This window comes from Sphaerodactylus townsendi, linkage group LG09 (assembly GCF_021028975.2).
Source record: "Sphaerodactylus townsendi isolate TG3544 linkage group LG09, MPM_Stown_v2.3, whole genome shotgun sequence".
Lineage (NCBI taxonomy): Eukaryota > Metazoa > Chordata > Lepidosauria > Squamata > Sphaerodactylidae > Sphaerodactylus > Sphaerodactylus townsendi.
The window spans coordinates 40,800,811-40,814,383 of record NC_059433.1 but is presented as its reverse complement, the minus strand read 5'-3'; the positions used below and the strand labels follow the sequence as shown (position 1 = coordinate 40,814,383).

The window sequence follows — 13,573 nt, the reverse complement described above, 5'->3', positions numbered from 1 at the left end:
TCCCTCCCTGGCACATTTTTCACACACACTTATTTACTAATATATTAACACAGTTTTGTGATAGGCTTGACAAAATTACAAGAAGTGGTCAAGGGCTTAGGATTAGTTTTGTGGTAAGAACAGTTAGAAAATACAATAATTAAAACACAGAACTCTGAAGGATGAAAAAAGATTCTCTCCTAAATTTCTGGGCTGGCTAGAGCCAAAGAAAAATAGTCAAGTCTCGTTCTAAAGCCAGAAAATTTTTTTAGGACAGATAAGGAAAATAGGCATCACACATATTTTAATTTCTCACTTCTGAGTGTTCATCCCCCTCCCCCCCCCCATGATTTTAAGGTTTCCAGGAAAATTACAACTCTATCACTGGAATGTCTGTGTATGCCGAGGGAGGGGGGTTTAAACATTTAATCTGAAATAGTAGTTATAGAACTGGCACCCTCCAATACTGTATTCTCACTAAATACTATTTTGAACTTTATATAATGTCATTTGCAATATGAGATCGTTACAATAAATCAGTTGTAATGCAGACAAGTGAAAATTAAGGCACCTGGAAAGACAATATAATTTGATAAGTGCTTGTACTTACAAAAAGCAGAGTGGTATCTTGAATGCTACACCAGCCATGCATTCATAAAGAGATTTCTTTACAGTTACAAAGGTCCACTGTAAATTGTTTCTTTTTGGGAGTCAGGCCATAATTTAATTGAGCTTGTTCCACCCTAGCCATTTAGTCTGGAATCCTCATTCACTCAATGTTTTGTTTTTGTTTTTTAAGAGAATCCCTACAATAGCATTTTCTTTTACTTAAAGCAAAATTGTATGGCAAGCTACCCTGCACAACCAAAATGAGTTTCCCAATCACTGCTATCTCTTTAAACTTTCACCTCTTCCTTCTTTTTTCTGATTAATTACTTCCTGTTTTCTCCCACAGATGAGCTTCTTGCATCATTCAAGAATCGAGCGTGTTATAAACTCTTGTTTTCTTAAGGAAGGACCCTCTGTAGTTAGCCAAGCACAATTAATAATACATTTTAAATTATGACCTTCCTCCCTACTAAAGAAAAAGTGTAATAATTAACTCTTTATTAATATATTACAAAAGAAAAACAGCTGGCCATGAGAAAATTGAAGTAAACAGAGTGAAAACAAAAGAAAAAAATTAGGAAGAATGGAATCATTGCAAAAAAGGAGAATTTGCAAGTATACATGTAGAAGTACAACAGGAATATGGATTTCTGTTTGCTGTGTGGGACTCACATTAGAGTCTGTGGATAATGGATCCTTAAGTAGAACAATGTAATTTTTAAACACGCATTTCTAACTCTTATAATCCTGCATTTTTATTATGAATAAAAATGGCATGTCAGCTGTGGGAATCTTCAAATAATTGAAATCAAGCATAACACAAAAAAATGAAGCTAAGCTAATGAGGTACTTAATTCAAACCTATTCCACATTAATCCAATGACAGGGATTTAGTGGGGTCAAATACTCATCACAAAATATGATGATAATAAATAAATAAATAAATAAATAAATAAATAAATAAATAAATAAATAAAAGTCTATGGGAAAAGAGAATTTGCCATTAAAAAACTGAAGCTCTCCATTGCTATAGGTTTTTTTCTCTAATTGCTATTGCTTATCTCCAGGAGTAAAAAGAGATCTGAAAAACATGAAATGTTATTTCCTCAAAGTGGGACATTTTTGTGAACCACATTTTAGACATCTGTTGGTGTTTCCTTACACTTTGTTATCTCTTAGCCCTACAAATGGGGGGAAATAAGTAGGCAGAGCTATAAGGATAGTGTCTTTAACTAAGCAAAAGAGTTACAGACACATATTTATTGGTCCTATGGTCTCTTTTAAAACAGTTCAGTTTTTGATCTCTGTTCTTCTCATTCCCTCATATGTAAACCATTGTTACTGTCCTTTTGCTTTCAACCCACCCCCCTTTTAGGTCACATGCATCCCTCTACTTTTAAAAAGTGCAAGGCATCTCTGAATATCTGTTTATTCAGGACTTCTATGCCATCATCACTAGATGGCCGTGCAAGTCTGCTACACACAAATACATAAAATATAGCTTTGTTTGATCTTACCACAAGTAACATTAGGAATGTGGGCTGTATTCAGAAATCAAAACCAGCCTCATGAATGAGTGAAGCAAGGAGGGAACACATGAGCACAGTCCTTTGGCTGACTCAGATCACAAATGTTTCCCCTGCGACGCAAAAACACACACAGGGGGAGTGCCAAAATTGACTATTAGGAAGTCTTTATTAATTTGAAATGTATTGTCCTATCAAATTGGATGCTTAACAAATTGAAGCATTTTCTTGCTTACAAATCAGGTGCCTGCAGGAGGGAAGAGGTTTCCTGCTTTGTTGGGAGGGCAAGGGTGGGGGTCACTCGGCCCGGCATCGTCTTCTTGTCTCGACTGACTGCCGCAGTACTTCTTTAAGTTCCTGGCGACGCTATCAGGAGGAGAAGGGGGGGCCACCGGCTCGTCCAAGTACCAAGGCTTCTCTGTATTGGGAATGGCCAAGCTTCTTTGTGTTGCAATTGACTGGGAGTGCATTGCCGCCGCCCAGATCTCAGTTTACTCAATTATGTATAGAGATGTTTTCAGTCTATTTCTTTAATTGGAAAGAAGGTGGGTGACTGCACTGAAGTTCTGCTCTACTAAATATGATGTTGGGAAAGCAATAAAGTACATCTTGACTTTGTCGCACAATACAGAATAGTGATCAGAAAGGTCTTTTTGAGAGAGTCATATAAACAGGTCACAGAAATAGAGAAATAAATATGTCTTTGCTGGCTCTTTGCCTTGAGATCCCCACCCCAGCTATGCAGTGAGAGGAGTGCTGCTGCTTTTCCTTTAAAAAAATCTTGCTTTGCAAAGCTGCAGTGATGGGGTTTGTTGCCTTCCCACCCCACACTCCCCATGATTAAGGTGACCAGATGGTCACCTTGTGAACCCGGGACGGGGGGTAGGTGGCTGTGCGCGCGCGCATGTGCGTGCGGCCGCAGGAGCGCACAGCCTTCTGGGGCGCTGCCGTTTCCCACCGTGTGACAGGGCGGGAAATGGCAGCACCCCAGAAGGCTGTGCTCCTGCGGCCGCGGGCGCAATGGAAGGAACCCGCGGGACGCGGGACAAATTTTGCGAAGGCGGGACTGTCCCAACAAAAGCGGGACGGCTGGTCAGCCTACCCATGATGGGCTACACAGTGAGAATGCTGCTGCTTTTCCTTTTTAAAAAATATTATTGCCTCGTAAAGCAGCAGTGATGGGACTCTTTGTCTTGGCTTCCCCTCCCCCAAGGGCTACATAGTGAGGTCAGTGCCATTGCATAAAACCCACAACAAACTTGCCCTGCAAAACAGAAGTGATGGAGTTTTTTGCCTTGGCTCTGCCTCCCCTGCCCCCCAGGCTACACATCAATGAGAGTGCTGCTACCTTTCCTTTATAATTCACCAGTCATCAGGATGGAAGGACAAGATCTTTTTCCCACCAGTAGCCCAGGATTATCTGTGCTGCCCCACTACCATCCCAAAATTGCCAACCACCCCCCCTCCCTTGATATTTCCACTGCTCCCAGGGAAGTGGTGCCGCTCACTTTGTGCAAGGATTTGGGATCATCTGAATTCAGACAAGCTCTTTATCTTGTATACAAGCAAACAAATTATTTCAATGGGGAAACAAAATCTCAATTGTTAAATTTGAAATTAGCACCGAAAATGTTGAATATTGTTCAAATTAAGAAAAAGAAGAAGAAGAAGAAGAAGAAGAGGAAGAGGAGGAGGAGGAGGAGGAAGAGGAGGAGGAGTTTGGATTTATATCCCCCTTTCTCTCCTGCAGGAGACTCAAAGGGGTTTACAATCTCCTCGCCCTTCCCCCCTCACAACAAACACCCTGTGAGGTGGGTGGGGCTGAGAGAGCTCCGAGAAGCTGTGACCAACCCAAGGTCACCCAGCTGGCGAACGTGGGAGTGTACAGGCTAATCTGAATTCACCAGATAAGCCTCCACAGCTCAGGCAGCAGACCTGGGAATCAAACCCGGTTCCTCCAGATTAGATACACAAGCTCTTAACCTCTTACGCCACTGCTGCTCTTTTATTTCTCAAATCAGTCAGTATATATAGAACCCAATTCGAAAACATATTGCAATCTAAGTAGGTAAATAGCTATAAATGCATCAAAATGTTGTAATGCTATATACTGAACACATTCTTCCTTTTACAGGAATTAATGGGTGAAACAAATCGTTCATTAATGGAAATGCCTTCCTACTATCAATCATTATAGTAAGTTTCATATTTAATTCACCAGCTATTTTTACCACATGCAAACTGAGGGGTTTCATAAGATACATTTACTCACTATAATTGAACAGATGTTTATACAAATGCTTTTTATAGCTGTAATGAATTGTTGTATTAAAATGGCAGACTTGGTAATAGTAATTTGAACAGCCTTTTCCTGGGAGAACAGACTTACCCAAATTTAGTGAATTTTTCCTAAGACTCGCCATCTCTCATTTTATCAGTCACCTTTTTATTTTTCTTTGTTTGAGAATTTCAAATCCAAACAATGCATCCTTTGGCAAACCAGAAATCTGGTACAAAGCTAATCATTTAAAGACAAATTTTACTGGTGTCAGGTAATATTTATCAGGCTCTGAGAAAACAGGACCCCCTTCCAAGGAAGCTGTACTTCTAAATGCAACAGTTGTTCTAACAAGTCTTTTAAAAGATTTAAAGTGTTTCAAACACAAGGTTACTTTTTTCTCGTTTAACTAAGATGCCTGTGTTTTTAAAAGAGAAGGGTCATGGATAGGAGAGTAAAATGAATGTATTATATCTATTTTGTATCCAGCGTTTCTGTAATGAAATGCAGTTATTGCCAAAATATAATAGAATGTGCTGAATTGTGATTTGTATATATATTTCTCAATAAATCATTTGTTTGTCTAGATTGTTTTAGTTCTGGCAAATTCCCTATGTGGGATTTCTCATGTATTTATTCAAATCTTTCTCCATAAAAGTTAAAAAGAAGACATTCCAAATATCAATATACAGAATTTTCAAAAAAAAATTAGAATCAGAGTAGTATGCAAATGCAACACTATACTAATGTGGCTAAATCAGAGTTGCTCACCTATGACCAATTTTTAACATGTCCTATTACCAGAACTTTGAATTCCACATGTAAGTGAACATGCAACCAGAGTGACAAAACTGGTAAAACGTGTTCCTGATATAGTTTGCACTAGTCTGCAATTGTTGACATCATATCACAGAATGAATTAATTTTGACCACAGAGCCACTATGGTGTAGAGGTAAAAGTGTTGGGCTATGACAGGGGTGGGCAATTATTTTTTCCATGGGGCCGCCTAAGAAACAGAAAATATTGAGGAGGGCTCGCCAGGACCAGTAGTAGGGTTAGGCGCAGAAGCCAGCCGCCAGTGCCGCAACCGCTTCGCTGGCTTTCAAAGGCTCGCCTCCCCAGCAAGGCAGAGGCTTTTGAAAGCCCGCCAGAAGCCAGCAGCCAGGCAACCCGGCTACTCGCGGGGCTCGCCTAAACTCCTAACTGTTTGAGGGCCAGTCAGGGTCATCCGGCGGGCCGGATGTGGCCCGCGGGCCGTATAATGCCCAGGTCTGGGCTATGATCTGGGAAACCCAGGTTCAAATTATCACCCTCCTATGGAAACTTGCTGGGTGATCTGAAACCAGCGATGGCGAATCGTTTCGAGGCCGAGTGCCAAACTGCAACCCAAAACCCACTTATTTATCGCAAAGTGCCAACACGGCAATTTAACCTGAATATTGAGGTTTCAGTTAAGAAAAAACGGTTGGCTCCGAGGCACGCATTACTCGGGAGTAAGCTTGGTGGTAGTCGGTGGCTTTGCTTTGAAGCAACCAAGCAACATTTCAAATGGGTGAATCATGACCCTAGGAGGGTTTACTCAGAAGCAAGCCCTATTGCCAGCAACTGAGCTTACTCCCAGGTAAAGGATAGTGTTTTAGTTCTTCCTATGAAAATTAGTGGGGTTTAACAGCGCTTCACAGGATTACCTACACTCAGTGGTGGGATTAAATTTTTTTAACAGTGCTGCCCAACCACCCCCCCCCCCGGCCCGCTCAGTCAGAACCGGCTGCTCCCTCCCCCCAACTCAACTTCACTAGAACAAGGGAGAGAAAGAATGACGGAAAGAGAGACTGGAAAGCTTCTTGGAGAGAAAGAATGACAGAAAGAGGGATAGGATCAGTGTGAAGTGGCAAGGCCGAGCTGAGGGGTGAGTCCCAGGGATTCGTTGGCGGCTCTCTCCAACTGCAAAGGAGTTCCATGCATGGTGGCCACGGGGAAGAGCCCCTTGGCCAGTCCCCTGGGAAGGCAGGATGTGATGTTGGCAGGCACCTCTGGGCTGGGTGGAGCCTCCAGGTGCAGGAGCAGTCCACCTCTGCAGCCTGCTGTGCACTAGCAGGTGGTGGTGGTGGTAGGGCAGCAGCTTAGGGCAGTAGCAGTGGGTGGGCCAGGCATGCAGGTGCAGGGGGCAGTGGTGGCAGCATCTGGGGTGGGGGGCAGGAAAGCTGGAGGCTGCACGCAGGCAGCCCATGGTGACCCAGTGGAGCTAGGAGGGCGATAGACCGGAACGGGGTCTCTCTGCCCTTCTGCCAGTGCTGTGCCAGTGCAATGTCACTCCACCATGCTCGTTGAGCCAGCCAGTGGAGCAGCATGGCGAGGTGGGATTCACCATTTAACAAGCTGTTTGCCCAAACCAGGCCAAGCTGGCTGAATTCCACCTCTGGTTGGAAGGTGCACAGAAAGGTAATAAAAGTGGGAAGACGGAAAGGGAAGAGGAAGAAGAAGATAGAAGGGAAGCAGGGAGTGGGAGAGAAAAGAGAAGTGTGTGTGAGATAGAAACAGAGGTGAGGGAGAGAGAACATGAGAAAAGCAGGGGAGGGTACATGACTCCTTCCCTAAACGCCCATAAGGAAGAGCGAGGAAACAGGGACACCTGGCAAGCAGGCAGGGAGTTTGGAAGACAGGGTGAGGAGGGACTTTTTTTGAAAGGGTAGGTAGGCAGCAAGCCAGCAGCATCGCTTTTTTTGAGTTTGCTCGCAGCCCTACCATCCACTCCCATAGAAAACCCCTAAACAACACGAAATCAAGCCTCAAGGAACCAATTGAACTTGCAATCTCAGGAGACTAGGAAGCAGGCTCAGCTCAGGAAAATCACGGCAGGAAACCAAAGGGGTCAATTTGAAAGTTGCCTCCTGTTCTTCATAAGCCCCCTCCCACATGCGCACAACCACTTCAGCACCAAAAGCTCCTCCCTTCCCCCATTTGCGCACCCGCAGACCCACTCGTTCCGCTCCTGCACGGCTGTTTGCCCCTCCCCCGTTTCCAAAATGGCACTCAGTTGCAAAATAGTCCTCACGCTTGCAAAGCAAGTCCCACGTGTGCCACTCTGTGCCTCACAAGCATCTCTGCCTCCTCTGCCGCTTCCTCCGCCCCCCTGCAGTAGCCGCCTGGAGCACAGGCACCAGGCCTGCCGGCCGAGGCCTCCCTGTTCGCTGCGGTGCTCGCATGTGGTGCCCAGCAGCCCAGCCTAGATGTGTGTGTGTGTGTGTGGGGGGGAGATTTTCCGCCTCCCCACATGATGAACTCTGTGCACGTGTGCCCAAAGAGAGGGCTCTGAGTGCCACCTCTGGCACCTGTGCCATAGGTTCACCATCAGGGTCTTATACATTCTCAGTCTCAACCTTGGCAAGTGTTTGAATGAGAGGGGCGTGATGTAGATGCAGGCAATGGCAAATCACCTTTGAACATCTCAGGGTCGTCTTTTTAAAAGTTATTTATTTATTTGTTTGTTTGTGTCCCGCCCTATCCCCACAGGGCTCAGGGCAGGTCATAGATCAGCTGTGCCTTGAAAGCAAAAAAAAAAAATTACTAGTTTGCCCCATTTTTTAAAAAAAGTCAGACCTGCCAATATAAAATCCAGTTACCAAAGTCAGACTAGGATGTATTTTCATCTCTGAGTCACTGTGAATCTGTTTGGTGCAGACGACATAGCACTAGGGCTGCCTTCCTCCATGTGTGGCCTACAGATCTGCAGGGATTTCAACTGATCTCCAGACTCCAGGGATCAGGGGAAAAGTGATACATCAGAGGGCACACTCTATGGTATCCCATAGATTCCAGATGAAAATCCTCCCCAAATTCTCCTCAGGAAGCACTCCCAAATCTCAAAGGAATTTCCCAGGGCAGAGTTGACAACCCAGCACAGTATCTGGACAAATTTCTCTCCTGCAATATTGTTACTGCTTGTACTCATCAGACCCCAAATTTTTCAGTAGAATGACCATACTGAACTGTTCAGTATGTTCTCCAATAGATTCTGAAAAAGTTTATTTAAGTGTCTACATATTTAACAATAAATTCTAAAGGTGATGATGTACATTCACCAGTTTAATGTATAGTATTTAGGCACACTCTTAAAATAGAGTTAAAATTTTCCTATGTCTGAACTGTTTCTCAACTGTCTTCATCCTACATTAACAGTCTATTCTTTTACCTCAAAAACAAAACATTCTCAAGATGCCACCTGTCAAGGGCAAACAAAATGTGAAGACAACCAAGTGCTTTCATTGCCTCTGGTAAAAACAAAAAGGAGTGTTGTAGTACCTTAAAGATTAACATATGTGAAAGCATACATTTTCATTTGCTGTAGCCCACTTCAGGTACCTGAAGGGGAACCTCAGAAACACATGAAGGAGAGGGAAGAAAAATGTGAACAGTGGATTTTAAAAAGTCACTGCAAAAGTCTGTGGCATTTCCGTGCAAAATTCAGAAAGATATCAAGTGATCAATAGTCACCGTGCTTATGTTGTACACCTCTGAGTTTTGCACAATAGTGTCATGGTTTTTTAACCCCCAATACAATTGATCTTTCTTTCTCTGCCTCCTTCCCCAGTGTTAACGTATTTCCACTACATGACATTCCACTTCAGCATTTGATGATGTGGGGTTTGTCCTCCTAATGCTTAAATCTCGTATAGCCTTACAGAATTTTAACAGCAAATAAAGTTTTTAATTTAATTTTGTGCTTTGTAATTGTTTCGTTAGAATGATACGAAGAATACTTTGTTGGAGTAGAAACGACATTAGTAACTCTGGAAAGCCAAGGATAGTCTCATTTTCACCCAACATACAAAGTACATAATTTACAGAGCAATCCACAGGGGGCAGAGAGTTGTGGAAACAGTGTGAGCATGCACTGGAGCAAGTGCCCCATATATTGGGACAAATACTGGCAGGTGGTGGAGTGCTGTGCAGCTCTGGGGCAACTGAATGTGGAAACTACTGCAGCGCCAGTGCTCCTCCAGTGAAGGAGCCCATTCCAGGAATGTTCCTGGGGGAGGAGCAGCTCACTGGCTTGCATAGGAGTTTCCAGGGTGGGTGGGGATTTCTGTTTTTCTTGCTTCTCATGCTGCCTGAAACCCCTTTGCAGGTGGCATGGCTGTGCTACACAGGCACCATCCAGTGGATTGAACTGCCTATGATACATATTGCCAAAATACTTTTTAACCGAACATACCATACATATAGCCACACATTCAATTAATGATTTATGTATCACTTTTTAATGTGTTATTTCAATAAAGGACCAACTGGATGTATTCATTAACTTTATCTTTATCTTTATTAACCTTTAATAGGCATAAATAGCTCAGGATTTACACAGACACATTCTGCAGTCTCAAATATAGTTCAATGGCAAGGAAATAGTCCACATAACTTGACGGTTGACTTCAAGGGCTTCAAATCACTTCAGATTTTTTTTTTTAAGGAAATAACCAGAGCAATAATGAATACCTCTACACATCGATATAAAAATACAATCTAATATAAAATTACAATAAAAATAGATCTGTTTAGCAAGTTAAAAGCAAAATAATACAGCAATAGGTATCCTACCATGCCGAATATTAGACAGATTAGGGAAGATACCTATCTTTTATAAGAAGATCTACGTTTGTTTTGTATATCATATTTAATATTTAAAATTTGATTCTGTGCAAAAAAATAATGAACCAATTTGGTTTAGTGTACTGGTATAATATATATAGATATATATTTTTAAAATACAGTTAAAAGTAGTAAAATGGGAATAAATTAGCACTTTAAAATGGTTGTCAGGTATAGAGCTACCATACGTGTCGTATGAGCGTTGTAGTCTCCAAGAAGAAAGCGTATGGCAACAGTAGGATTAGAAATTTTCCTTGCCACTAATAAAGGGTGGATTAATCTGAGACGCGCATCAGCATTTATTTGGCACTCTAGGAGGACATGGGTAAGAGAGTCAGTGGAGCCACAGCGACAGTGTCTTTGTTGTTTTGGAATTTGGTGATACCTTCCGATGGTAGAGGCTGAAGGAAAACTGTTGGTATTCATTAACTATGCTAAGAATAATGTTAGTAAGGCTGTCTTTTTGCTCATTCTTTGTCTTCTACATTACCAACTTTGACTCAGTAAAAACTGACTGTAATTACAGTTACTGCCTTGTATTTTGTCTTCTACGTTTTTGCCTACCCATAGTTAAAATTATACATAATGAAGGTCTTAACTGGTAAATAAAATATCAAAACACAAATGCGAAATTTTCAAAATAAGTGTTTCAACATGCATATAAAACTGCAAACATGTGGACTCCAGGAAAAATCTCCACAGAGTTTTGTTTTTACAGGATGAATAACCATTTAGATATGACACCGTGACCACAACTTGAAGCCTTGATTGTGACTCTAATCTTAGCTCCGAGGCACGGATATTCCAAAATGGCAGCAGCTACTTTCACTTTTCATAGCTTCTGCAGAGAAAATGTCTAGGCTAAGTGTGCTCTTTTAATATATTCAAGCTACGGAAGTTCAGAATCTGAGAAGCTGAGAACACCCAAATCTTTTTTTTAAAGATACTCTAACAGTAAGTCTAAGGGAAAAACTTTTCTAGCAATACAATAATAACATATATCTTAGCAACCACAACAACAAAACCAAATGGGGGTCATAATTTCACATATCCATTTAAAGACCTATGCCACTTGTTAGAAACAGAAAAATTATACTTACAACTATAACCAGGCTCAATGGTTTTTTGGGCTTCAAGAGTGTTTACTGTGATTTGAAAGATAATGTGCAGAAGCAGAAACGTTAGACTCATGAAACACAGGGATTTTAGTAGCCGTCCTGTATGTCCTAGAGGAGAAACAAAGGAATGCAATTAATTTAATATGACAAAACTGGCCTACATAAAAAGGTGCAAATAAATTGTAAAACAATTTTGTGTATTTCTAGTCACAGAGATTAAATTCCATAACTTCATTGTGCAAAAAAAGGTTTGAAATGGAAAATAATCTTGATCCTATCTACAAGCTAGAAACAAAAGGAATGATTGAAAAAGCACAATCACAGGTTACAATACCATCTTCCCCTTTACTGTAAACTTTCAGAATACTTCATGTGCATTTTTATTAAAATGAAGCAAATAAATAAATGAATAAAATAAAGAACTAGATACAATCTGTACAGTTTTCTGAGCAGTACCAATGAACTCCACCGAAGTACAGTATTTTGACTTTTTCCTATATATGGTATAAATTTAGGTGTTATGTCTGACTAGAAATCCAGCATTTATTCTTCATTTGATTTTGGATGAAACAGACAGGCAAAACAACATATCCAGACTGGATAGTAATTGGGAGAAAATTTATTTAAACACAAATTAAGCTTTTGCTTTTTATGTGTTTTATTTGTGATATTACAAGTGGGTTTAGAGACAAATCTTACTTCTTCCTATAACAAACAAAATTACTAGCATTACTTCCCCATGAAATACGGGTTATTTAGCCTATACTTTCCCTTTAATTCAAAAAATTACAATTAATGCAAAACTGAGATACTGTTATTGACAAAAATGCAGAGGACGCTTGAATAAAATTTATAGTAAAATATGATTCAAGAAACCTGGATTTAGAAATACAAACAGAAAAGGAACTAGGTAGGAGGGGGGAAAATCCTACTCTAAACATTTTGCAGGGCTTCCTGTTTTTTCTAAAGGTTTTCGTGCCCAGAATAGTATTAGAACTGAGCTGCATCCTTTCCATCAATAGACAATACCACTTTTCAAGCCAGTAATACTCTTTACCTGGCAAGTTTGCATAAGCAAGGTACCCATTTTGCTAACAAAATATTTTGTCAGACTGAACTTACAGCTTGACCATTCTCATTACTGCCAGAGGAATATTCCAAATTAAAGCATATAAAAAGGTACTTGTCATTTGTCTGTTGGTGCTAAAACCTTCCTGACAATTATACCTACCAGGAGCCTGTCAGCCATGCATACCAGGAATGCATGTTACCTACAACTCTCTCATTGTATGTTATCGCCATGCTGTCAGAAAAGGGGGAATGTTCATATTTTGACCACATGTACAACCTCCATATGTATTATGGAGCAGCAGTGGCGTAGGAGGTTAAGAGCTCGTGTATCTAATCTGGAGGAACCGGGTTTGATTCTCCACTCTGCCACCTGAGCTGTGGAGGCTTATCTGGGGAATTCAGATTAACCTGTACACTCCCACACACGCCAGCTGGGTGACCTTGGGCTAGTCACAGCTTCTCGGAGCTCTCTCAGCCCCACCTACCTCACAGGGTGTTTGTTGTGAGGAGGGAAGGGCAAGGAGATTGTAAACCCCTTTGAGTCTCCTGCAGGAGAGAAAGGGGGGATATAAATCCAAACTCTTCTTCTTCTTCTATATGAAATTCTGATTTTTCAGGATTTTGGCTCATGAGTACCAAAGCTGAAAATCCACACATTTCAGGCAACACAAGAACCATATACATTGGGAGGATCTATGCAAAATTGCCAACCTCCAGGTACACATGATCCTAACATCTGAAAAGGGCATTTGACCAAGAAAAGGCCATGATTTAAACATACCTTGGAACCAATATAAAGAATGATGAACATGAGTTTACATGTAACATCAAAATCAGTTATTCATGTAAACCAGGAGTCTCCATCAAGTGGCATGTGAGCTATCAGTAGTTCACCAGCTGCTACACAGTAGCACATACACCCCAAAAGACCTAACAAAAATAACAGAAATCTGCTTAAAAAAAACCCTTCTATTACATAGGAATTTTTGTCATGTATTGCTTAGATGACATATTAATTTCTGGTGTTCTTTATCACTCAAGTTTTAGTTCTAAAACAGAAAAAAATGGTAACATGCTGAGGGTTTGGGACTAGCATGTAGGACTGCAAACATTCAGGTGGTAGCTGGAGATCTCCTGCTATTACAGGTGATCTCCAGGCAACAGAGATCAGTTCACCTCAAGAAAATGGCTGCTTTGGAAGGTAGACTCTATGGCATTATACCCTATTGAAGTCACTTCCCTCCCCAAACCTTCCCCTCCTCAGGCTCCATCCTCAAAATCTCCAGGTATTTTCCCAACTCAGACCTGGCAACCCTAGTAGCTTGGCATATTTTTCATTATATTA

At 41.3% G+C, this 13,573-nt stretch overlaps 1 protein-coding gene across 1 annotated transcript in view; it reads right to left on the bottom strand.

Moving 5' to 3' along the window:
- Positions 1-13,573, bottom strand: part of PIEZO2 (piezo type mechanosensitive ion channel component 2) — a 337,873-nt gene that overhangs the window by 208,575 nt on the left and 115,725 nt on the right. The window contains exon 3 of the mRNA XM_048508534.1: positions 11,140-11,265. Within this exon, the coding sequence (XP_048364491.1) occupies positions 11,140-11,265 (126 nt within the window). The remainder of the gene's footprint in view (positions 1-11,139; positions 11,266-13,573) is intronic.